General features: G+C 37.3%; 1 protein-coding gene across 1 annotated transcript in view; it reads right to left on the bottom strand.

The window, feature by feature from the left end:
• Nucleotides 1-25,639, bottom strand: part of LOC130245276 (zinc finger homeobox protein 3-like) — a 42,882-nt gene extending 17,243 nt beyond the window's left edge. The window contains 3 exon segments of the mRNA XM_056477915.1: nt 7,638-7,863; nt 8,485-11,235; nt 25,383-25,639. Coding sequence (XP_056333890.1) covers nt 7,638-7,863; nt 8,485-11,220 — 2,962 coding nt within the window. The 5' untranslated portion in view covers nt 11,221-11,235; nt 25,383-25,639.
• Nucleotides 25,640-26,171: the final 532 nt, after the last annotated feature.

Below are 26,171 nucleotides of genomic sequence, written 5' to 3'. Positions count from 1 at the left end.
ACACTAGCTCCTACACTAGACCCATCTAACCTGCTCAAATACCAAACACAAAGACAAACCCACACAAAACAGTAGCTCGTAATGTACACATTCACGCAGAAGTGAAATATATATTGATCCTCTATAGTTAAACATACAAAGAGAGGTATGAGGGAAGAAAATCAGCAAGCGGCGTCAGCAGAGCTTCATTTGACCTGTGGGGATTTGAAAAGTCACAGGAGGAAGATAATGCAGCAGAGGTCAGGAGGGTCGCGCACAAAGAGTCCATTTCAAAGCACAAATTGGGGAATAATGCCGCCATGACAGCCTTTAAAAATTATCTTTATACAATAGCTCTGCGTATTGTGCTCGCTTTGAGCATGTTGTACTTGTTTTTTTGGCTAAAAGAGACATTTTTTAAGTGCACTCACTCCCTGACTGTGCAAATCCAAAACATGTGGGCTGACAATATTTTGACATGTGTTTTTTAATCTTTCTGATGAGCGAAGACACTCTGAAATCAAAAAGAGAGAGCGTGCACTGATTCAAAAAAGCGCAATGATGCACTGTTGTTCTTTTGCAGCGTCTGTAAGCTTCGGCTGAGCTCCGTAGGTACAAAACACACAGCCTCGGGACACACTAAACCAGATATCCCCCCCCATTCAACACCCTCCCTCTCCTCATCCTCTTCTCTCTTGCTTTCTGCCTTTCTGCTTTCTTAGCAGAGTAATTGTTCTGCTACGTTGGGGGAAGGGAAAGAAGAACAGAGTTGATTTGGGTGGGTTTTGGGAAGGGGGGTGGTTGGGGTATTAGAGGGGGGCAAGTGGAAACAAAAAAAAGAAATGCATGAGGCTTGTCATAACAGACCAATCAAAGGCAGGCCGAGGTATCTTCTGGTGGTTCTTTGAGAAGGTGATTATGACAGAGGGTGAGAGAGAGAGCGAGAAAGGCCATCTGAACACCAATTATCCTGACAGACACGCTATTGATTTCCTATCAAACCAACACACCCATAAACACAGAACACATAACCTGAAACTGTCAAATCCGCTCTAGTTACGACCGCCCCATTGAGCCCTCTCGCTCAGTCATTCTCTCAAAGTCACACACACCGCACTAAACCTGACCGAAAACCTGAGTCTATTGTTGAGCAGCTCTCACGGGGGAAAAAAAAAAATTCACAGCTTGGAGGAATACAAATAAACTGCCCAACAGCAATTAAAAACTATAATTAATTGGGAAAAAGCACGTTCAAACTGTTACAAAATGGCAGATAATCTACTTTATGCACTGTTGAGTTTCACTGCTAACTTTTTTAACTATAATCATTTTTAAAGCTAATTTTTGGACAATTTTAGACACTTTACACACAATTATTTTAATTATCAATAGCAAAAATAATGTGTTGTATGTATGAATTGTGAAAAAAATGGTAGATGATTTACTTCATGCAACTATTAATGCACTGTTTAAATGTACTACTAACTGTTTTCGATTATATATTTTTTTAAAAAGCAAAATAAAAGCTAAAATGTATTTTAAAAAATGCTAAATTGAACTATTTTAGACACGTTTACCTACAATAATTCAAATTATCAAAGGAAAAAAATCATAACGGGTTATGCTCAATGTTATGTGCTCATAACGCATGCTCAAATTGTAACATTGGCTGGTGATTTACTTGATGCAAATGTTACTGTATGGTTTAATTTGACTACTTTAAGCAAAATAAGCCAAACGTAACAATCTTAGACACTTTTACACACAAAAATCCAAATTATCAAAGGCAATAAAATCTTAATGTGATGCATGTTCAAACTGTGACAATGGCAGATGATTTACCTTACACAAAGTTAATGTACTGTTTAATCTTTAAAGCTAAATAAGTCAAATTTCACCATTTTTGACACTTTTACATGATATAATGTATATTATCAAAGGCAAAAAGCATGTTACATGTTCAAATTATGACAAAATGGCAGATTTACTTTATGCAATTATAATTATACATTTTTTGAAAGCAAAATAAAGCTACATTTAACTATTTTAGACACATTTACCTACAATAATACAAATTATCAATGAAAAAAAATCATAATGCATTCCATTCTCAAATTGGGACTGGCACATTTACTTTATGTAAATGTTAATGTATGGTTTAATTTTATTACTCACTGTATTCAATTCTAAGAATCTTTAAAGCAAAAGAAGTCAAATGTAAACATTATAGACACTTTACATACAATAATGGCAATAAAAACAATGTGATGCATGTTTAAACTGTGACAATGGCAGATGATTTACCTTATACAAAGTTAATACACTGTTTAAAGCAAAGTAAGCCAAATTTCACAATTTTTGACACTTTTACATACAATAATGTATTTTATCAAAGGCAAAATGTTACATGTTCCAATTATGACAAAATGGCAGATTTATTTTATGCAAATATTTAATGCATTATCAATACATTAACTTTTTTCAATTATACATTTTTTGAAAGCAAAATAAACGCTAAATTTAACCGTTTTAGACACGTTTATCAAAGGAAAGAAAGTCATGTGTTGCATGCTCAAACTGTGACAATGGCAGATGATTTACTTCATGTAAATGTTAATGTATGGTTTCATTTTATTTCTCACCGTTTTCAATTGTTAGAATATTTAAAGCAAAATTAGTCAAATGTAAATATTTTAGACACGTTTACATGCAATAATAGCAATAAAATCATAATGTGATGTATTTTCAAACTGTGACGATGGCGAATGTTTTAATGCAAATATTAATGTACTTTCATTTTTAAAGCAAAACAAGCCAAATTTCACCATTTTAGACATTTTTACATACAATAATGTATATTATCAAAGGTAAAAAGCATGTTACATGTTCAAATTATGACAAAATGGCAGACGATTTACTTTACGTAAAATTTTAATGCACTTCAATTGCACTACACTGAAAAAATTTATTCAAAGATGATTCCTTGGATTTACTCATTTTTTTTTTACGTTAAGTGGTTGTAAATAATTTATTTGGGCTGAATTTAAACAAACAAATTAAGTAGAACGTTGCTCAATTTAATTTGTTTGTTTAAATTCAACACAAATAAATTGTTTGCAACAGTTTTGCATGCAACACTTTTTTCAGTGTACTCTAAATGAGTAGATCTAAAAAAATGAAATGCAAAAAAGGCTAAAACTAACCATTTTAGACGCTTTTACCAACAATAACCTAAATTAATAAAGGCTATGAAATCATAATGTGATGCATGCTCAAACTGTGACAATGGGGAATGATTTACTTAATGCAATGTTTCATTTTTAAAGCAAAACAAGCCAAATTTCACCATTTTAGACACTTTTACATACAATCATGTATATTATCAAAAAGAATGTTACATGTTCAAATTGTGACAAAATGGCAGATTTACTTTATGCAAATATTTACTGTTTAACTGTACTTCTCACTGTTTTCAGCTCTACATTTTTTAAAATGCAAAATAAGCTAAATGCAACCATTTTAGATACTTTTACCTACAATAACCTAAATTATCAAAGGCAATGAAATCAAGAAGTGATGCATGTTCAAACTGTGACAATGGTGAATGATTTAATGCAAATGTTAATGTACTGTTTAATTTTTAAAGCAAATTTCACCATTTTAGATACAATAATGTATATAATCAAAGGGAAAAAACATGTTCAAATTGTGACAAAACGGCAGATTTACTTTACGCAAATATTTAAAGCACTGTTTATATGACCTACTCTAAATTAGTAGATCTAAAAAAATTAATAAAAGCAAAATAAGCTAAAATTAACCACTTTAGACACTTTTTACCTACAATAACATCAATTATCAAAGGCAATGAAACCATAATGTGATGCATGTTCAAACTTTGACAATGGGGAATGATTTACCTAATGCACCGTTCATTTTTTATGTAATAAGTCAAATTTAAGACTCATATAGGACTCTTCTATCTACAATAATCCTAATTATCAAAAGCTCATTCAAAATCCTGTTTAAAAATGGAATAAACCACGTGCATTCACTCTGAATGGGCATGACGCTTCAGTCTGCACTTCGCTCTCAATGCACGTCTTGAGCAAAACAGATGGCCGTGGTTCAGCGTGGTGAGGTCATTTCGGCCAGTAATGAAGTGATCAGATGCACCCACACATGCTAACACACTCCAGGCGCACACTCAACACACACTTCATCAGCACTTCCTCCTCGTCCCGGGGATCAATATACAAATGCTCAGCAGCATTGATCCAATATTGATTATAAATTAGGCAATGCCCTGGTGTTCCTAAAGAGATCAATAACCAGCCATTCAGCTGCGGCGCTCCAGCAGGTCAGAAGCAGCGCTGATCCGATGTTCCTACAGGTTCGAATTCACACTAAAATAGCTACTCACTCTCACTCGCTGACTTTAGCATTGATTGGACATGACATGCTGGATTCCAACCTGTTTTTAGAGCTACTTGTTCACCACTTCTGCTCATCTCATCTCCATTTAGGTAATGTAACATGAATTGGAAGTGCAGCTATTTTTATTTTTATTCATTCATTCATTTTATTTTCGGCTTTGTCCCTTTATTAATCTGGGGTCACCACAGTGGAATGAACCGCCAACTTATCCAGCATTTGTTTTATGCAGCGGATCCTCTTCCAGCTGCAACCCAACACTGGGAAACACCCATACACTCGTTCACACTACGGACTATGTCTTTGGACTTGTGGGGCAAAGTGTAGCACTCGGAGGAAACCTATGCGAACAAGGGGAGAATATACACACAGAAATACAAACTGACCCAGCCGGGGCTCGAACCAGCAAACTTCTTGCTGTGAGGCGATTTTGCTACCTTATTTTTATTCATTTAAATTAATAAATGATAATTAAAGTTACAAAAAAAAAAAAAAACATTAAAGGGATAATTCATGAATATTCTGCCACTCACCCTTCACTTGTTAAACACCTATTTGACTTTCTTCCATTGAACACAGAAGATATTTCTAAAAATGCTAATAGCTGGCACCCATTGACAATCATAGCATGAAAAAAAGAATTCAAAATTCTTTTGAAATCAATGAGTCACAGCTACCAGCATTTTTCAAAATATCTTGTTTTGTTCACCCTGTATATACTGCCCCTGGCTTCCATTTTCAATAAATATAAAGTTTACTTCCATCTATATGCAGACGACACTCAGATCTATTTTACTTTAAAACAAACATATGTAAATGGCTTACAACTAAGGTTATTATAGTTAATGAAAACGAATTGAAAAGACATTTTCATTTACTGAAATAAAATTAAAACGAGAGTTTAAAAAAAAAATTGAACTGAAACTTTATTGTGTATACAAAACTAACTGAAACAAGCTAAAATTATAGCAAAAAACACCCTTTGTTTACGTCTTAGTATATATATTTAATACATAAGCCTTTCAGAAGTAAATCTATTTACTTCGCGCTGCCAGTTTTACGCCTGGTGTTTGACCTGTACGGCACATCGGAGTCTGTAATCAGGGTATGTACAGGAAGCAGACCTTTTTTTAAGACTCTTTGCATACATTTTAAGACCTCATCGCCACTTCAGGTTTCTACCAGTAACATTGCTGACATTTTAACTTGCAGTATATTTACTAAATACTGATTGCAAGAAACGAATCCTAAACTAAAACTGTGTGTATATACTGAATTAAAACGGTAATCTAGCAGGTGGTGCCTTTACAACAGCAGGAATAACAGTGTTTCGCTGGTTACTGCAGTAAACAAAGCAGCATGATGTGAAATCTAGCAGGATTTTTTATTTCATTCCAAATATTCAAAGATTAAATTCAGGTAAACTTTAACATACTGATACCAAATGTAATACCTTGTAAAATAGCGTTTAAGACTTTTTAAACACTTTTTATTTTAAAATTTTTAATACTTTTTGGAGACCCCGCAGATACCCTGGTAATCCTGCTGCCATTCGCCAGATCAAGCTCCCGCAACAAAACCAACAGCTGGACATGATAGCAGCACGGTGACAGCATTAAATACGACCCGAGCGGACACTTAAAATTATCAATTTAACACATTTGTGTCCAATAATGGGTTTTATTTCTGTATTAGTGATCGGGAACGAATCATTCTTTTTAAACGGATCTTCTAAGTGAACCGGTTGAACTAGTTCACCAAATCAAACTGAATCGTTTGAAATGATCCGCGTCTCCAGTAACGTTAAGCACCTGTCCACAAAGACTTACTTTTTAACATGCCTGATGCCCACCTCTGACTTAAAATATACCAATATATACTGAGTTATTTAGTTAATAGAACAGTACACGGAGATCGGATTCGAGGGTGAACTCATAATATTGTGCATGTGTGATTCAGTGAACACAAACAGTACATGACAGCCTGCTGTGACTGAACTAAACTTGAACAACTGCAGCGCGGGTAAAATGTCATTCATTTATTTTATTTTTCGGCTTAGTCCCTTTATTAATCTGGGGTCGCCACAGCGGAATGAACCGCCAACTTATCCAGGGAAACAACCCATCACCGGAAAACATCCATACACACTCATTCACACACATACACTACGGACAATTTAGCCTACCCAATTCACCTACAGCGCACGGAGAGAACACGGAGAGAACATGCAAACTCCACATAGAAATGTCAACTGACCCAGCCGAGGCTTGAACCAGCGACCTTCTTGCTGTAAGGCGATCATGCTACCCACTGTGCCACCGTGTCACCCAATTTTAAATGTGCTTTATAAATAAATATATTGTATTGTATTGTATTTTGGGCGAGTAAATGGGTTTTGGGTGAACTATCCCTTTAATATATAACATTTCTCAACACTAAAAATAACACTAAACATTAACAAACACCTGTCAGTCTTTAGGAATCTCTTTCAGAAGCCTTTGCTTTAAAATGTTAATTTGAGCATGTTAATTAACTCATGCCTCATTAGTGGGTTACGCCTTTATTGGCTGCATTGACTGGCTAACCCTCCAGTTTAGCCCCTTTCTGGCTGGTGAAGATGTTACAAATGTGATTATTGGCAAGTCAATTAACAAAATCAATCCCTACCATTCTGTACAGAAAGCACACTCTCAGTCTCTTTCCTTTTTTCTTTCTTCTTCATTCTTCCTCACAAATGCATATGTAGATGCACATGCACATAAAAACAGGCTGGGTGCCAAGGTCGGCTATTGTTCAACTCATTAGCTGAGCTTATTCTGCGTTAGAACTCAATGCTAATTGCCTCCACCACCTGGTTTTTCTCAATTACCCCAGTGTAAATATCTGCCCTCTTCCCTTCTCTTTTCTCTCGGTTTTTCGGGATGTCTGTCAGCCCCTCCCCCTCTGTTGTTCTGTTGTGTGTTATAGAGCCTTCAGCGTCATGAGCACAACACACAAGGGACAGTTAGTCTTTTGATTTGGGTTTTAAGGAATCCTCCCTGACGTTCTCTCTAAGGTTAATCTGGCATCAAACGCTGGTTTTCTGCTCGTGAGCATCCTCTTATTCCTGAAATCGGACTTTTAACTGCTTTGAAAACACAAATTTGGTGCATTGCAAAACCTCCGTTTTACACATAGAAAGTCATCTGCAATTTATGAACAGACCATGTATGTGTGCCTCATACCATTTTCTTGAGCAGGGCTTTTTCGGATTGTAAAGATGGCACCAAGCTCCTCCTCATCCTGCAGACCCTTCTGGATTCGCTGTAGTCTGAGGAGCCCCTCCCCTCGCTGGTGGCTCAATGAATGGGAGTGCTGCACTAAAGAAAGGCTGCTCTGAGTGGAGAAATCACACAGCACGCAGTGCAGCCAGACATCTTCAGACTCCAGTCCATCCAGCTGCTGCAAATACTGGGAGAAAGTGGAGATACATGAATCTTAAATACATGTGGAAAGTTAAATAAATGAATAAAACACTCATCCAGCTTACATTTCAACACCAGTAAATAACATACTTAAGTAGTTTAGCGGAAGCCCTATATTGACCATATAGTCATAAATGATCAATATGTGGCTTCCTCTAATGTGGACAGCACAATATAGATCAATGCAGGATCAATACAACCCTGTAAAAACAACTGTGTAGATGTTACTTATCATGGTTTGCTTAAATAAACACTAAATCTCTCCATCTGTCTGTGGTCTGGTGAAAGCTGAGCTGACAGATTTAAAGTAAATTAATCTGACAAAACACACCCAGAGACAAAAAACACACACTCACAACCGCAGTGAGAAAAAACAGTCCACTTGTTTTACAGAACTCTAAACTGATTAGAGATGTGCTGAGTTAATGGACCACATTAGCAGAAGGGAAAAAATAACATACAATCCATCTCAATTACCAAAGAGGCCTTACAGGCCTTGGGAATAATGGCGTCAGTCAGGGCATCTTGGGCTTTTGTGGATTTTACTGACAGGAAGACTAGGCGCCAGACTTTGTGTACATTGAGTTTATGGTTTTGTAAGATTTACCTTGTATAGTCTCAGGCTGGTCTCATGTCTGGTGTTCATGGTGTGTAACTTCAGCTTCTCCAAACTGCTGGCCTTGTAGTCACAAGCATTGCACCTGAGCTGCACCTGGCTTCCAGCAGCAACACACCGGAGGCGCCACTCTTCTTCTTCCTCCTCGATGTTTCCATGTTGACTGCTGGCCTCTCGAAGATGTGCAGCTAGCTGGTAACGCTGAACATGTTTGTCTGTCTGGCAGTGCAGTTGGAAATTAGCTCGCAATGGCGTGGCGTAATGACAAAGCCGACAGTGATGGGTGTCTCCGGTTGTACTCCTCCAATAGGAACTGGGTAATGACCGCTGCATGGTCAGGTGTTGACTAAGTTCCTCCAGGGTGTCACAGGAAAAGCGGCCACATAGTATGCATTCAAAGATTTTCTGTGAAGATGTTTCATGGCAAGACAGAGAAGTGATGGTGTCGGAGATTTGGGATTGAGGTTGGCAGTGGCGGAAAAGCTCGGAGGCATTGTGCTTTCGTTGACGTTGCATGTGTGCCAGGTTCTGCTGCAGTAGAAGCACATTGTGTGTGTGCTTTTCACTGGTCATGTGGATTCGGAGGTTGCGTGCCACATTGGTTTCATAGTCGCAGACTTCACACCGCCACGAAGCACGTCCCCGGAGCTTAGATGGAGATGGGGAGTTGGCTCGAGTCGGGTGAGTGAGAGTAGGAAGGGAATGAGTTAAAGGACTGGGCTGGGGTGCTGGGCTGTGGGCATGGGACTGTGGCTGTGACTGCAGGCTCTGCATGTTGTTGAGGTGTTTGTCAGACTGCATGTGGATGCTCAAGTTGCCCTTAGTAGTGGTGGAATATTGGCAGACCTGGCAGCGGAACGGCTTGTATCCACAGGAATAAGTCTCACCCCTTGCTAGGCGTGGGTGACTCTGCCCACTGCTGCAGTATGGGCACTGCTCAGTCTCTGACTCCGGGTGCTTCTCCTTCATATGGGCCTCAAGAGTTTGCTGGTACTTGTAGTGCCAGTTGCATTTTGGACACTTCAATGTCTTGCAGGAGTTTCTGGTGTGTGCCAAAGAGGCCTGAATACTAAAAGAGTAAGACGATCCTTGGGCATCTTCTCCAGCTGCAACGAAGCCTCCATCACTAGCCACCACCAACCTTCCTCTGGATGCTGTGTCCAAGTGTCCTTCTTCAAGAATAGGCTGACTAGGCTGGGGTAAGGTAGGACTGAGTGTAGGGGACATGGAATGGCTATGATTATTGGGCAGGTCAGAATGAGTGACAGCACGTCTGTCATCTTCAGACAAACTAGCAGTTGGTTCAATTGCTATGGCGCTACCATTCTCTAACTGGTCATTTGGTTTGGTTGCTGTGGCACTCTCTTGGTTGGCAAGTTGTTCTGTAGTAGTGACAGTGGACGGGTTTACCACAACAAGGGAAGCAGGTGCAGGGTCGTGGCAGTTAAAGCTTGTTCCACACTCTGACTCAGAGTCTGTAAGGGTTTTGGTGTTGTTCATAAAGCTGGTTGCTATTGTTACAGAGTTTGGAGGTTTTGAAATGCTTTGGTTTGACAGAGCAGCTTTAGTAATGTGCTCTTGTCCGCTACTGCTGCTAATACTGTGAGCACTGTTACAATCTACAGTGCTGCCTACCTCTAAACACAATCTCCTCTCGCCTTCCTCACTACTTTCTCCATCCTTCCTTATCTCGTCCTCCTTGCCTCTTTGAGTGCCCTCTCTTCCCAGGGTTGAAGGGTCTTTGGCAGGGCTTGGTACTGAGGTAGCAGGGGAGGTTCTGGGTGGAGAGGGCAGGAGAGGGAGTCCTGGCTTAAAGGTCAGAGGCTCTGTGTTCTCTTTCCGTCTTGCTGTGTCCTCCGTGCTGTTCACAGAGGTTGAAGATGCCAGGTTAAGTGGTACCACAGACTCGCAATTCCTTTTTGGTTCTAGGAAACAGAGGAGTGGGAGGTTGCCTGGGCCGGCAGGCTGTAAAATGGCAGAGGCGTGCTTAAACGAGAGCAGATGTTGTTCTTCATCACTGAAGGTGATTTTGTGTTGCACAGAAGCATGAGCCCTAAATGAGTGTGAACGGCCAAAAGACAGCCGACACAAAAAGCACATCAGGATGGGTTTGGTTAGACCAGACCACATCACCCCTGTCTCTGATGATCCAGCCACGTCAGGAGCACTATCTTTGGATTGGCGGGTCATCAGAGCTAGACTATCACTGTCACCAAGGTTATGCAATTGGAAGACACGAAAACTCTGTGGAGTAGGGCTTTGAGACAAGGAAATGAAACAGGTTCTTACAATGGAGGAAGGGGCACCTACTGAGGAGGAGGGTGCACCACTTGTAAGTTTACTCTCCATCACATAGGCGGACCCATCAGGCTGGTACAATATCTCTCCAATAGGCCTCTCCACATCCTCACCTTCTTCCTCTTCATCAGTCTTCTCCCTCTCCACTGCATCTTTTAACATTTCTCTGGTTGAACATTCATTGACCTGTTTTTTCCTTAATTTTTCTTCGTACCTCCCTGCAAATCCCTCCACCTCAGCCACCCCTGCTTGTCCACCCTGCTTGGACAGCGTTGCTGTGCTCCGATGAATGGCTTGATCTCTGGCCAGTAGGAGTGCACTGGGGGCCAGTGGTCTGCAGAGCCCAGGAGGCTGTTGTGTGTGGGGGCCAGAGGCTCCATTGTTGGAGACAGAGTCACAACACTCCATCCTCTGAGCTACTGAGCACATTCATCCCACCCTGGCCTAGAAAAAGAATGAAAAAGAGAGAAAATGGGTGAAATTGTCAATCCAAACCACTTGAACTTTACAACAAACTTAACAAATTTCTAAATAACTTTGCACCATACATACATACATATTAACAGCAACATTTTAAAATTAAGCAACCTGACAAGATTTGACTCTATTCATAGAGAAACAACGTTCAAGCATCGCAGAGAGAGGTCTAGACTGTGATCAATAGCTCTTTGCCAAGCTGTATCACTGAGAGCTGAATATTACATGAGAGACAATTCCAGGAATCACCAAGATCTGCTCAATTAAATGTCTCTGTCTGTCTCGGCCTCCCCCATCCCCCTCCATCTGCATTATATTTCCCTTTAGGCAACTGAGCAGAACATAGGGCCGTGTCTACGGGGGATTGCCCCACGACAGAGCCTCCGGAATAAGTTCCCTATTGACTCTAGTCCCAGGTTTCTCCAGAGACTCGGCCCCCACAGGCCTTGATCAGTAAAGCAGCTGAAGTGAATTAAATTGAATTACATTAAAGCAGCCTTTCACAACAGGGTTCACCTTATATTAGCTGTCTATAATAATTGCAATTTGCATTAATGCCAAGTAGAAGCAGGTTAACATCTGGATAGGCATTTTTATTGTACCTACAGTACACATTTTACAAATGCAAATAAATGATGTTGCCACTTAAGCTTGCCTTGTGGTTACACCGTGGGCTATAGTTAAATAATTAAAATGTACTTACAGTTATTACTAGGTTTATCTACAGTTAAGCCATCCAAATATTCTAAAAACAATATGTATATGCGCAGAAAGAGTCTAAAGGGAGTATATGGTGTGTGGATTGCAGTTGGGGGGCTAATTGCTCTGTTTCTAGGTTGAAGAGTGCAGATTCTTGAACTCAGATTCAAGCTGTTATATTGAGCTCTCTCTGATCCTCTCTACTGGAGGGGGCTAAAGTGCTAATGGGAAAATCAATAGCATGAATGCTAAGCATCTTACTGGAAGCAAGAGCAGGATGCTAGCACACAAGGCTAAAGGATGTGTTCACTGATTTAAGCTCAAACCTGACAGAAAACAACAGGCTTAAATGGCCAAATGCAACGTTTCAACAATGATGAACAGCTCTTCTACATAGGAGTCCACTTATTTAAATGAACACAACTGCTTATAGAGTGCCGGAGATACATATTCATAAACGGACCGCCATGCTGACACAAACTAGACTTCCTGTACAGATCGATGAATATCCAGTCTTATTTGCTTCGTGTGTGCATGTGTGTGTGGTGTAATTAGTGAAGTATATCATTAGCTGCTAGGTTAATTACCCATCTCTCTGGGATACCTGATAGGGGGCACACAGCTGGAATCAAGACACATCTTAAACCAATTACTCTATGCAAGTGTGTGTGTGGATTAAGATCAAGATGTTGAATGAAAATTACACAAAATAGCACAAACCCTAATATTAACCCATACAGTAATGCTGGCAACATTATAGGGCTGCACAATTATAGCTAAAATGACAATCCCATTTTTCTGCTTAAATTTTGTAGATGTAAAATAAAGGTTAATATGAGTAGACTATTATTATTGTTATTTCTCAAACATATGGTAGAAAAAATCTTAATATTAGGTCTATATGTAGGTCTACTGTTGGTTAAAATGATTAATTTTGTATAGACTTGGAATGGTGGACTTGAAGAGACTTTAACTTTATCCTGGTCGTTAATGCCAATAAAGTGATAACATCAGAATGCAACTATTCATAATTCTGAAGTTGAATTATAATGTTTGAGACATATGCCTGCAATCTGTCATTGACAACATTATTAGATAATTTTTTTCACCGGTAAAATTAAAGATTTGTCATTATCAGATTCCCTCTTGCATTATATTGAACATTTTATAGGGTAGAGTAGTTATACTGACACTGTAAACATTTATTTTCATGCACAACAAATGCTTATCGTAATCATAACTCGATGCGATATGAACATGTAAACATGTGCGGTTTTGGTTTCATTTTCAAAGCCGAGTGTGCTCACGTCATGGCTACTGTCACTTTGAGAAAGAAAAAAACCTACACGCAAATCATACTTCCGGGGGGGCTCCCAAACGATCACTCTGCAACAAACTGAACATTATTTACAACTTTATTACCTGATATTCACGGCCTATGCAGGTTCTGTTCACTAAAGTAAACATCATTCATGTGCGCGCATCCTCTTGGTAGTAAACAAACAGTGCGTCAGCTCACATGTGATCTTGCGGCTGCGAATACATCATTACATTAAGACAGAAAATACATTTTTGGTTGAATTATACCTTATAAATACAGTATGTGGCACTTTTAACACTACTTGGTGGTGTTTATGTTGCTGAGCAACGTATATAAAACGATGTGAAGACTTGTACGACTCCCTTTACGCTTTTCCTGAACTTGAAAATATAATTGACTGAATCGTAGAGATACTGGATTTAGATCGTGTCAGGGGTCGAATCGAGATTGCAATCTTTTTCCGATTAATCGTGCAGCCCTAAATAAATATTATATTTATTTAACTAAATAAATAAAAACTATATATACACAAGGAAAACTGTTTACTTTTACTGGAACATCTTATTAATTATTTTCTAACATAAAAACTAACAAATGTGTTGTAAACAATTCCTATTACATAAATTGCTCAATTATATCCTTACCAGCTTTAGCTTTAAGTGCAATCTACTTCAGTGGTCTCAAAGTCACGAACAATAGTTTGTGGCCCCCGCCTTAGTTTGAAAGTTGAATGTTAGTGCGGCCCACGAATTTGATAATGTATTGCACATTACAGTTTTGTGTGTGGAGCTGAACGAACCGACCAATCACGGTGAGGTATATGGCTCTCGGGGGCGGGACATTGGTTAGGCTTGACAAAGGCAGAGAAACATTTGCCAATGAGGGAAAGTAACAGCAGCGTTGGAGTGTTTTCCTCCTTGCCTGCTGGCTGCCTCGTTTCTATTGGGCACACAAGGACATTCGTCCCAGCGCGCTTCATTTCACAACACTTCAAAAAAAAGTTTTTTAAGTTGCTGCCCAGCGGAACACTATAAATATATATGAATCAGTGCTTAAATTGAGCTTGATCTTGTTATTGGAAATGTCAGATATTTGTGTTTTTCTTTCCAGTATTTATTTTAATTGATTCAGCATTAACTTGAGCGCAGTGAATACCTGCTTGTGTGCCAAACAGAGAGAGAGAGAGAGAGAGAGAGAGAGAGAGAGAGAGAGAGAGAGAGAGAGAGAGAGAGAGAGAGAGAGAGAGACTACTATTTACGGTGTTTACTGTGGTTTTTATTATATATGTATACTTTTATTTTACTTTTTATGTAAACTTTAGAACTGCTTTGGCAATACATTTGTAACATTTGTCAAGCCAATAAAGCAACTATTGAATTGAATTGAATTGAGAGAGAGAGAGAGAGAGAGAGAGAGAGAGAGAGAGAGAGAGAATGAGCGCAGCGAATGCTGTGTGAATTTTGTGCAAGAGCTAGTTAAAGTAAAATTCAGGTTTAACTATTGGTCCTGAACTATATTTTCAACCAATCATCTTTCTTGCGTTTCCAATCACTCTAATTGGTTGATGGTTATTGTTTTGCAAGCAGTGAGCAGAAAGGGAATCAAAGTGATGCGTACGCAGCGGGATAAAAGAAAAGCAAGCAACTAGACGTCCGCAGTCACACATCAACACCTGTCCATCGGCAATAAGAGTCCCTGGTAACCAATTATAAGAATTCTAACAATTACAGGGTCGCACCGTTATTTGTGGGTCATTTGCATCGCTCTACCTGCATTGTATTTGCATCGCCTCACACAATAAACATTACATATATTTCTATTTGATGTAAAAGTAGTCAAAACAAATGACAACAACACAGTGTTGCTTCTTTTTCCTGTAACAACAGCATGGTGGATAACAATAAATCTAATTATTATTATTACTATTATTATTATTAGTACTATTATTATTATTATTATTATTATTATTACTACTATTATTATTATTAATTACGAATTGATTGATTTTTTTTATTGATTTTTTTATTTGTTTATTTTTTCATCTTATTTTGTGTTAAAAAAATTCCAATCTTCTCAAATCTCTTTATTTGTATTTTTAACAAAATAAGATAAAAAAATAAACAAATTAATAATTAATAATATAATTCATTTCTTGTGGAAAACCTGATGCGGCCCAGCCCCACCCAGACTCTGCCTCCAGCGGCCCCCAGGTAAATCCAGTTTGAGACCCCTGATCTACTTAGACTAATCAACATTTTCTGACCACTCAAAGAAAGTGCTTAACCTGGCAAAAAAATGCTAAATTATGTGGGAAGCCCCACTGTTTTGTTGGAAGGCGTGATTTCACATTCACAGCACAGATCGCTGATTCAGGGACTCGGCTTCCTGTTTTAACGCCTATCTAACATCTAACATCGGTATCAAATATATTATTGCACAGATGTGACCCTCCACAACAAGCCCACAACATGACACAAACTTCAGAGTAGTCGAGTTATCCTTAAAAACACCTGTGCAGATCCAACGTTTGCCTGATTTTTCTCCTTTTAAGCTCTTGCTACATGCATGAATGCACGAGCACACAAAAATGAAAACTGTTGCAAGGGCTGAACAGAATAACGACAGTATCAAACCAAAGTTAAACCTGGTAACCCCGCAGCCTCTCCCATTCCCTCTTCACAGGCACGCAAACACATACACATTTTCTCCCACTGTATTTAGACAGCTGTCCTCTCTGCTGTGTGCTTGTCTTTGATCTTTGATTTAATGCCCCATTTCCATTAGAGACACTGGTCCATTCAGGAGCCAAACTTCAAAAGACGGAGCAAAAGAAAGAGTGGACGAAAGAGAGCGCCGGGGGGAAATGCATGACTTATATCATTTAGAAAAGCGAGGTTTGCTTTAGTTTAGTCAGTTAGAACAAAATACATTCGCAGGAAGTGAAATGCTGATGAGTTTCCTGTATGACATGCAAAAAGGAAGTGACAGAGCTAAAATGAAGGGGTCAAAGGTTAAAAGGTAATGCTGATGTTATGACAGGGATACGGTAGTGTTTTGACAGCTGCCTCTTTGAAATTAGCTTTATATCACATACATGCGCACACACTTTGATCAGTTTCCAGCAGGCAGGAAAATATGTTTCACACATGCACTGTGATTATGGCTGCACATTATATCGGAAAAATATCGCGATAATAATGTATGCAATATCCATATCGCAGAGAAGTGCAATAAATTAAACTCATGTTAAGTGCTAGGCTACATGCATAGGTTGTTTATCCCAATCTGACCAATCAGATGAGGTCTTACTATCTTTATCCGCAGCTCTCTTGTAGGTGAAGCTACAGCTAAAAATAAATACTAATGACAGGAGAAAATGACAACAGTCAATAAGAATCTGAATACCTGCTTTGATTTTCAGTCATCCATGGTGTTTTAAAGTGTAAATGTTTGTACGTTGACATTGTTTTTTTTTTATTTAATTAGCTTAGAAAAATATCTATTAGCTGTTTATTTTAGCATGATTGTGAGATAAATAAATAATATGCTAATAAATGCTAATAAAATAGCATTTTGCAAGTTCGTTAGATTGTAAGAAATATTGCTATCGCAACTAGGGATGCACGATATTGTGAAATTACCACTATACCGGTATTTCGATAGTAGTATACGCAATTACATTTTAAATGACATTTATTTTATGCATTGGTTGTTTATTTAAATTTGACCATTCAGATGGGGCCTTACAACATCCAAATAATATGCTAATAAATAAATAATATGTTAATAATAACAATAATAGCATAAATAATATGCTAATAAAGGCTATTAAAATAGCATTTTGCAAGCTAGTGAACATATATTACTTGTTTATTTTAGCATGATTGCAAGATAAATAAATAATATGCCAATAAATGCTAGTAAAATAGCATTTTGCCAGTTAGTTAGATCGTAAGAAATATCGTTATCGCAGCTAGGGATGCACGATATTGTGAAATTACCAGTATTGCAATAATAGTATATGCAATTACATTTTTAATGACATTTATTTTATGCATTGGTTGTTTATTTAAATTTGACCATTCAGATGGGGCTTTACAACCTCCAAATAATATGCTAATAAATAAATCATATGTTAATAATAATAGCATAAATAATATGCTAATAAAGGCTATTAAAATAGCATTTTGCAAGCTAGTGAATATCTATTAACGGTTTATTTATGATTGTAAGATAAATAAATAATATGGCAATAAATGCTAGTAAAATATCATTTTGCCAGTTAGTTAGATCGTAAGAAATATCGTTATCGCAACTAGGGATGCACGATATTGTGAAATTACCAGAATTGCAATAATAGTATATGCAATTATATTTAAATGTTATTTATTTTATGCATTGGTTGTTTATATAAAGGGGGCTTTAAACCTCCAATTAACATGCTAATAAATAAATAATGTGTTAATAATAATAACAACAGCATAAATAATATGCTAATAAAATAGTATTGTGTAAGTTGGTAAATATCTATTACCTGTTTATTTTAGCATGACTGTAAGATAAATAAATAATATGCTAATAAATGCTAATAAATTAGCATTTTGCACGTTAGTTAGATGGTAAGAATTATCATTATCTCAATTAGGGCTGCACAATATATCAGTATATTATCGTTATCGCGATATTAGTATATGCAATATCCATAATCACAGAGAAGTGCAATAAATTAAACTCATTTTAAGTGCTAGGCTACATGCATGGGTTGTTTATCCAAATCTGACCAATCAGATGAGGTCTTACTATCTTTATCCGTACCTCTACAGTAGGTGAAGCTACAGCTGAAAATAAATACTAATGACAGCATAAGAATCTGAATACCTGCTTTGATTTTCAGTCATCCGTGGTGTTTTAAAGTGTAAATATTTATACCTTGACATTGTTTTTTAGATTTAATTAGCTCAGAAAAATATTTATTACCGGTTTATTTTAGCATGATTGTATGATAAATAAATAATATGCTAATAAATGCTAATAAAAATATTAGTTTGCAAGTTAGAGAATATCTGTTACCTGTTTATTTTAGCATGATTGTAAGATATATAATATACTAACAAATGCTAATAAAATAGCATTGTGCACGTTAGTTAGATGCTAAGAATTATCATTATCGCAACTAGGGATGCACAATATATTGCGATATATTATATATTATTGCGATAATAGTACATGCAATTACATTTTAAATGACATTTATTTTATGCATTGGTTGTTTATCAACATTTGCCCAATCAGATGGGGCCTTACAATCTCAATCTCCACCTCCCCGGTAGTTGCTGTTCTGCTATTGGCTGGCTCAAACCAAAGGCCCGAAAATAAATACTGACGGCTGGAGTCAAGAGCAGAGAAAAAAATGACAACAGCCAATCAGAGTCAGAACACCTGCTGCGGTTTTCACTCATTCATAGTGTTATAAAGGCTAAACATCTGCAGCTTGACAGTTTTTAGACTGAATTAATTAATTAGACATGTTTATTTTAATATCATCAAATAAATAAATGATTTAAAAACAAAGCTAATAAAAACTGCATTTTTCTAGGGAAATGTTATAGAAATTTCGCAATACTCCGCAACAATATCGCATATTTTCCCAGTATCGTGAAGCCCTAACTGTGATGCATTCTGTCAGCGTGCTTACAGTAAGTCACACATGCTTCAGTTTCTAGTGCGAAAGTCTGAGTGTGATGTAAACGTATTGATCTAAACTGCAGCAAGATCCGGCGGGATTATGAAATCAATGCAACACTGAAAGAGTTCTTATTCATTTGACTTGATCTTATGCCTCTGACAAGGCATGGGAAACGCTTGCACACACTGCTCTGCCACAGTCGAATTGCAGCACTTGTTACACACATACAGTGCTGAAGCATATTTCTGTAAGGGTTATTCATGTACACATTATGCATTCATTACCCAAGTACGTGTGAAATAAAAACCCAAAGAAAACATTTGTGCAAGATTAACACCTTTTAACAGCTAGATCATAATCCAAAATCTATAATTCTACATGCAAAACCAAAAATTTAATTGATTAACTGGGAAAGCAGTGGTACTGCAAGGTTGTTTTAAATTATTGGTATTAATAACTGATTTATTCAAACTTACAAAACTGACAAGAGATTATATTCTGCTGGAGGATAATTATGAACTGAAAAAGGGGTAGTTGAGGTGACATGGTGGCTCAGTGGTTGGCACTGTTGCCTCACTGCAAGAAGGTCACTGGTTCGAGTCCCAGCTGGGCCAGTTGGCATTTCTGTGTGGAATTTGCATGTTCTCCCCGTGTTTGCGTGGGTTTCCTCCGAGTGCTCCAGTTTTCCCCTCAGTTCAAAGACACGAGGTATAGGTGTGAATAACATTTGTTGCATAAGTTGCCCTTTCAGTCCACTGCAGTGACCCCTGATGAATAAAGAGACGAAGCCGAAAAAAATGAATGAATGAATGAAAGGGGTAGTTGATAAATAACATTAGTTTATCTATCTGGAGTCGAATTGACGGCTGAATTGTATGTTTGCTAAGAAAAAATCTAATATATATATATATATATATATATATATATATATATATATATATATATATATATATATATATATATATATATATATATATATATGTGTGTGTGTGTGTGTGTGTGTGTGTGTGTGTGTGTGTGTGTGTGTGTGTGTGTATGTGTGTGTGTGTGTGTATATGTATGTATTTGTGTGTATGTATATATATATATATATATATATATAAATAAATATATATATATATATAAATATATATATAAAGTTATATATGTACACATTATGCATTCATTACCCAAGTACGTGTGAAATAAAAACCCTAAGAAAACATTTGTGCAAGATTAACACCTTTTAACAGCTAGATCATAATCCAAAATCTATAATCCTACATGCAAAACAAAAAAATTTTATTGATTAACTGGGAAAGCAGTGGTACTGCTAGGTTGTTTTAAATTATTGGTATTAATAAATGATTTATTCAACCTTACAAAACTGACAAGAGATTATATTCTGCTGGAGGATAATTATGAACTGAAAAAGGGGTAGTTAAGGTGACATGGTGGCTCAGTGGTTAGCACTGTCGCCTCACTGCAAGACGGTCGCTGGTTCGAGTCCCAGCTGGGCCAGTTGGTATTTCTGTGTGGAATTTGCATGTTCTCCCCGTGTTCGCGTGGGTTTCCTCCGAGTGCTCTAGTTTTCCCCACAGTTCAAAGACACGAGGTATAGGTGTGAATAACATTTGTTGCATAAGTTGCCATTTCAGTCCACTGCAGTGACCCCTGATGAATAAAGAGACGAAGCCGAAAAAAATGAATGAATGAATGAAAGGGGTAGTTGATAAATAACATTAGTTTATCTATCTGGAGTCGAATTGACGGCTGAATTGTATGTTTGCTAAGAAAAAATCTAATATATATATATATATATATATATATATATATATATATATATATATATATATATATATGTGTGTGTGTATGTGTGTGTGTGTGTGTATATGTATGTATTTGTGTTATATATATATTATATATATAGTAGTTATATATATATATATAAATATATAAAGTTATATATATATATACATACATGTGTGTGTGTATATACACAATACAAATACATGTATGTATGTATGTATGTATGTATGTATGTATGTATGTATGTATGTATGTATGTATGTATGTATGTATGTATGTATAACACTTTTAACATTTATACTGTCACAATCACCAGTGATCTAATCCTGGCAGATCACTGGTAAACACGCAGATCACTAAAGGACTACATATCCGGCATTATATGGACTACAGATCCAGTCATGCACAGCTCACACGCACCTGTTCCGGATTCTGTTGATTACACACTCACATGAGCCGCTCATGAACTGATTACATACACTTTATAAACCGCACACACTTCAGTGCTGAGTCTTATAAACTGTACTGTGAACATTACAACATGTTTCCTTTGCCTTGTCTTGCCGTGTTTGACCCTCGCTTTGTTTTATTGTTTATTTCTGTCTGCTGCCTGCCTTTGACCATCCGCCTGTTTATGACCACGACTCTGGATCTGCCTGTATACATCTGTTTGCCCCTGTGTTGACCATTGCCTGCCTGACCATTCTTAAAATAAAACCTGCATTTGAATCCGCACTCTGTTGTCAGCATCCATCCCATGACATATACCCATTAAAATGATAGGAAAACAAAAAAAAATTTCAACTAAATCTTATATATATTTTTTTGTTTCTCTTAATTTTTTCTGTTTATTAAAAATTGATTTACTATTTTCCCCAACATATTAATTTGGTGTACTCACTTTTAGACTGTAAGGGGTGAACTAAATATACTATGTACTGTATACAGTGCTCAGCATATACGAGTACACCTCTCACAAATATCTCATTTAGATTAATATTTTATATAGGATGCTTTACAATATTATATTTGTGCATATACATTAGATTAGTAAGTAATGAAGCCAAATCTGGAGCTTATCTAACAAAACAACTTACAATAATAGCTAAAAAATTAGTAGCCCAAATGTATATGAGAGGGAAAAATATTAAATAAAATGTTCAAATATAGTAAAAATCAAGAATAACAAAACATATATACAATTTACTTGAAATGTTGTAGCTTGTAATTTTTTTGCAGTATTTTAAATGAATTTTAATATATTATCTTTCCATTTCTAAAGATGTTCTCTGACTAAAATAATATTTTAATAAATATATCGGTTTAATAAATCCGTTTTGTTTAAATGCACCAAAATATATCACCCATATTCACTGAGAAATTGATAAAAATATTCATTTTCAAAATGGGGTGTACTCATATATAGGCACTGTATATTGTGCCTATTAAATAAAATTACTACAGAAAACACAATACTACAGTAACAACACTCAAGCTTTTACCATTTAAGAAAGTGTGTAAAGGTACCAAAATTGTCATGCAGAGCTGTTTTCCTCGTCTCTTTCATTAAATACCATCCTTCTTCCATGAATGTAAGAAAAATGCTAATCAAACACCGACCCCTACAGAAATACATTTCACAATATTTCAAAACACTCGGCGAAATCACAGCTGCTCACTACAGGCGCTGTCCGTCTCCATTCCCACTCCATTTCCAAGCCAAGGTGTTCAACAATCCCACTGACCTTTGCATGACTGCGGTTTATGCACCTTTTATAAACTACAGCTTCATTCTATATATTCAACGGCCACGGCAAACAGCACACACACACACACCTCACATTCTGCCCGGGCTACAGCAGCCGGTGTAATATAGTTCAATATTTGCAGTGAATTCTGGTGAGAGTTGACAGTAACGCGGAGGTGAGGCAGAATCACAGATCACGCTCGTTCTGCGTGCACACACACACACACAAACACACACACACAGTCTGTTTAAGGCGTGGATGGAGAGCAGAATTTGAACTGACAGGCTGGGCCCCCATGCATTGTTCTCTGGCTGAGTGTGTGTGTGTGTGTCCATGTGTGTGTGTTCAAGAGGCCTTAGTGACTGATCTGCCGATGTGCCTCACTTCTCCACAACCCCAGCTATTATTATGATAAACAGAAAAAGTCAAACCCTGAAGGCAGTGTGTGCACACAGACTCACAAACCAACGCACACAATTCATTATTCAGATGTTGCAACACCTTATTTACAAACACAACTACGTCTACACAACCTTTACCTCAATACATTTACAAAAACAAGCAAACACACACCACGAATGAGACTGTTGTGTATTTTTCTCATTCTTTCATTGCATATCAGTAACAAAAATCTATTTTTATTAAGCAATTAATTAATATTGTATTATTATGCAACTAATTATATCAACAACATCAACAATTACTATAATTTCACCCTTCCTTGCAATCTCTGAGACTACATTAACACTAAAATAAATTAAAATACCAACATACACACCCAAAAATAAGCTATTTGTAAATGTATCTAATATTTTCTTTGTATATGAATGACAAAAAGCAACATTAATTACACTACTTCACACTTAAGACTTAATTACACTACACAACAATGTCTACACCGTCCTTACTAAGTCCTAAAGGCTTAGAGAATATGCTAACCCTAAAATTAAAACAAACAGATCTGCACACACACTATAAACTGAGCTATTTGTCTAATAATAATAATCTGATAACATTTATCACACTACTTCTAAATCAAACAACATCTGCACAATTCTGTCCTGCAAGGTTTTGGGACTATAATAATAAAATAACACATGCAATAAACAAAATGACCTATATAGACATACAATCTCTACATTTGTTTAATATTCTCATAGTATGGCTGACAAAAAAGCAACATTTTCCACATTTACTTAAAGCGCATGTACAAATGTATGTATTGCACTGAAAGAAATGGATGCCTCAACGAAACCCAGTGGCGAACAATTCCCCTCAGACTCTCTCATTGGCTCAGCACTATCTGTTTGACACCGCTAGCCCGCAGAGTCCACTTTTCTCCTCTCTCGCTGTGCCCTTTCATCCCATCTTCTTCCTTTCACCCTGTTCTCTAACTCCGTGAACTCTGACCTGTGAGCCGATCCTCTTTCACCCCACACCATCGTCTCCTGTGTGCTCATGTGTGTGTGTGTGTGTGGATTCGCAAAAGAGTGTTTGCTTCATGTGTATCTGCTCCTCAAGTACACCGTGTTTATTTTTTCACAGCAGAACTGGCTACTCTAGTGTAAGCACTGCTACATTTAAGGTTAAACATTGAATTTATTTCTAGAACTGTGGTGTTGTGTGCATTTTATGTAGAAACCTACATATTTTAACAGTAAGTGGGCTAAATAAATAGATTAAGTTATTTTTTTTAATCAAGTATGAAATCCGTCCTTTCTTTTGTGAGGCCAGCTGGTCAAAAACAAACTATTGAGTGGAAAACTATTGTACAAAGTATAAAAAAAGAAACTATTTGTCACAGCGTGACAGATTCACAAAAGGACCGAAAAACAATACCCAAACACACGGTCAGTCGGTCACACACAAGCACATCTACATACACGCACACACTCAAATAACACCTTTATCCATCAAAAGGAGGACGTTGCATTGTATTTTATATATAATAGCAAGTAAAATGGCTACATATTAAGCAATACAGCTGTATTTTAAAATAATTTACCAACACATTTTGGTTTATCAACAATATTAGTTTGTAAATACTCACTTAATACACGATATTAAATTAAAGTATAATATGGTTGCATTTTAGAAGGAGATTAAACATTTATAGTCACTTCTAGGTAACAGCACACCCACGCTCATACACACACACACACACACACACACACACACACACACACACACAGGAATAAGTCCAAGCTTGACCAAGCATGCCCAGGACATCAGGGCCACCCTAATTCTTCTTCTTATGCCATCCACGGTTCACTTAAGAAGCAAACGCAGAAGTTGCACACAGAAGAAAGCTTAGCTTTATAAATAAACTAAGCCAATGCGCGCGCGCGTGCCGCGACGCGGAGGACGCGCTGAGGATTTGGATACTTTATAACGTATCGTTTGTACGGACGGATCTGCGAGTAAAAACAGATGCATTCGCTGAAAATGAGCCTGATGCACTAGTGTTGACATGAACAACAGCAACATGAACACTCGTCAAAGCAAAAGCACGCGCACAAAGGACGTTTCTTTACGGTTTTCTCTCTTATCCTTACGCAACTATCAAGGACCGACAACTCTTGGAGAAAAAAAACAGGTAGGAGAACAGAAGAGCTTTTCTAACTTCAACCCGAACTCGAGAAAGACACCAAAGAAAGTGAATAGGATGCGCTACACATTCGCGAATGTGTCATAAACATGTCACGACAGGATTTAATAGTAAGGAACACAACAAAAACAAGCGACGATTGCCACATAAGCACGCGTTATGTACTTCACATTGTTTACACCTACGTAAATACGCCGCGTACTTAAACCGTGAGGAGACAATGAGCTTTAAAAGGAGAAGAACAGTCATCGGATACAAACTTACATTTGGACGCGTCGCTTTGTATTCCAGTAAACACGTTTATAGATCCCATTCGCGCAGATGCATGCGTTCACACATCATGCCGCTGAAGTTAAACGAGGTATTTCAGTGTTTCTTAAAGCATTTAAAAGGGGTTGTTTTTTGGTTGTACTGCAGACGACAGACGCGCCCTGGCTTCGGTTCGAGGAAGGAGGAGAGAGTGAAAAAAAATCAGTCCGGTCTTTATTCCTGCTAATTACTTTCGTGCAAAAAATGGCTGGAATTAACACACTGCGCATGTGCTGATTACACAGTCACGAGGGGAAGAGATAATTAGCTCCTCCTGGATCAATAAGATTCCAGGATGGGAGAGAGAGAGAGGAGGGAGATTCAGGGAGGAGAGAAGGGGGGAAGTGATGGAATTAGACTATAGGACAATTTTACATTTGCACATAAACAACAAACAATAAACAGGAGGGGGAGGGGGGCAACAAAGTTGGCATGAAATTAGAAGGCAGTTGATTGTTTGTATGTATGTGTGTGTATCATATTTATGGAAATATTTAAAAGCTACTCCAATGTTGAGCACGCACCAATGAGGATCGCATTGTTTTGTTATAATCTAGTCAACGCAGGCTCTAAAAATCATATTTACAAATGTTGTCAATCAATAGAGGCTGATGGAAAGTTTGAAACGCTAGTTAATAAGTGCATTTATGCTTAAAATACATCCATTTATTGGTTGAATATTGGATAATGTTGCAGCTGGATGCGATATTCAAAATAATAAATAATATGACATTTTTGAGCATC

Source organism: Danio aesculapii, chromosome 18, assembly GCF_903798145.1.
Source record: "Danio aesculapii chromosome 18, fDanAes4.1, whole genome shotgun sequence".
Lineage (NCBI taxonomy): Eukaryota > Metazoa > Chordata > Actinopteri > Cypriniformes > Danionidae > Danio > Danio aesculapii.
This window is presented reverse-complemented; position numbering and strand designations above follow the sequence as displayed.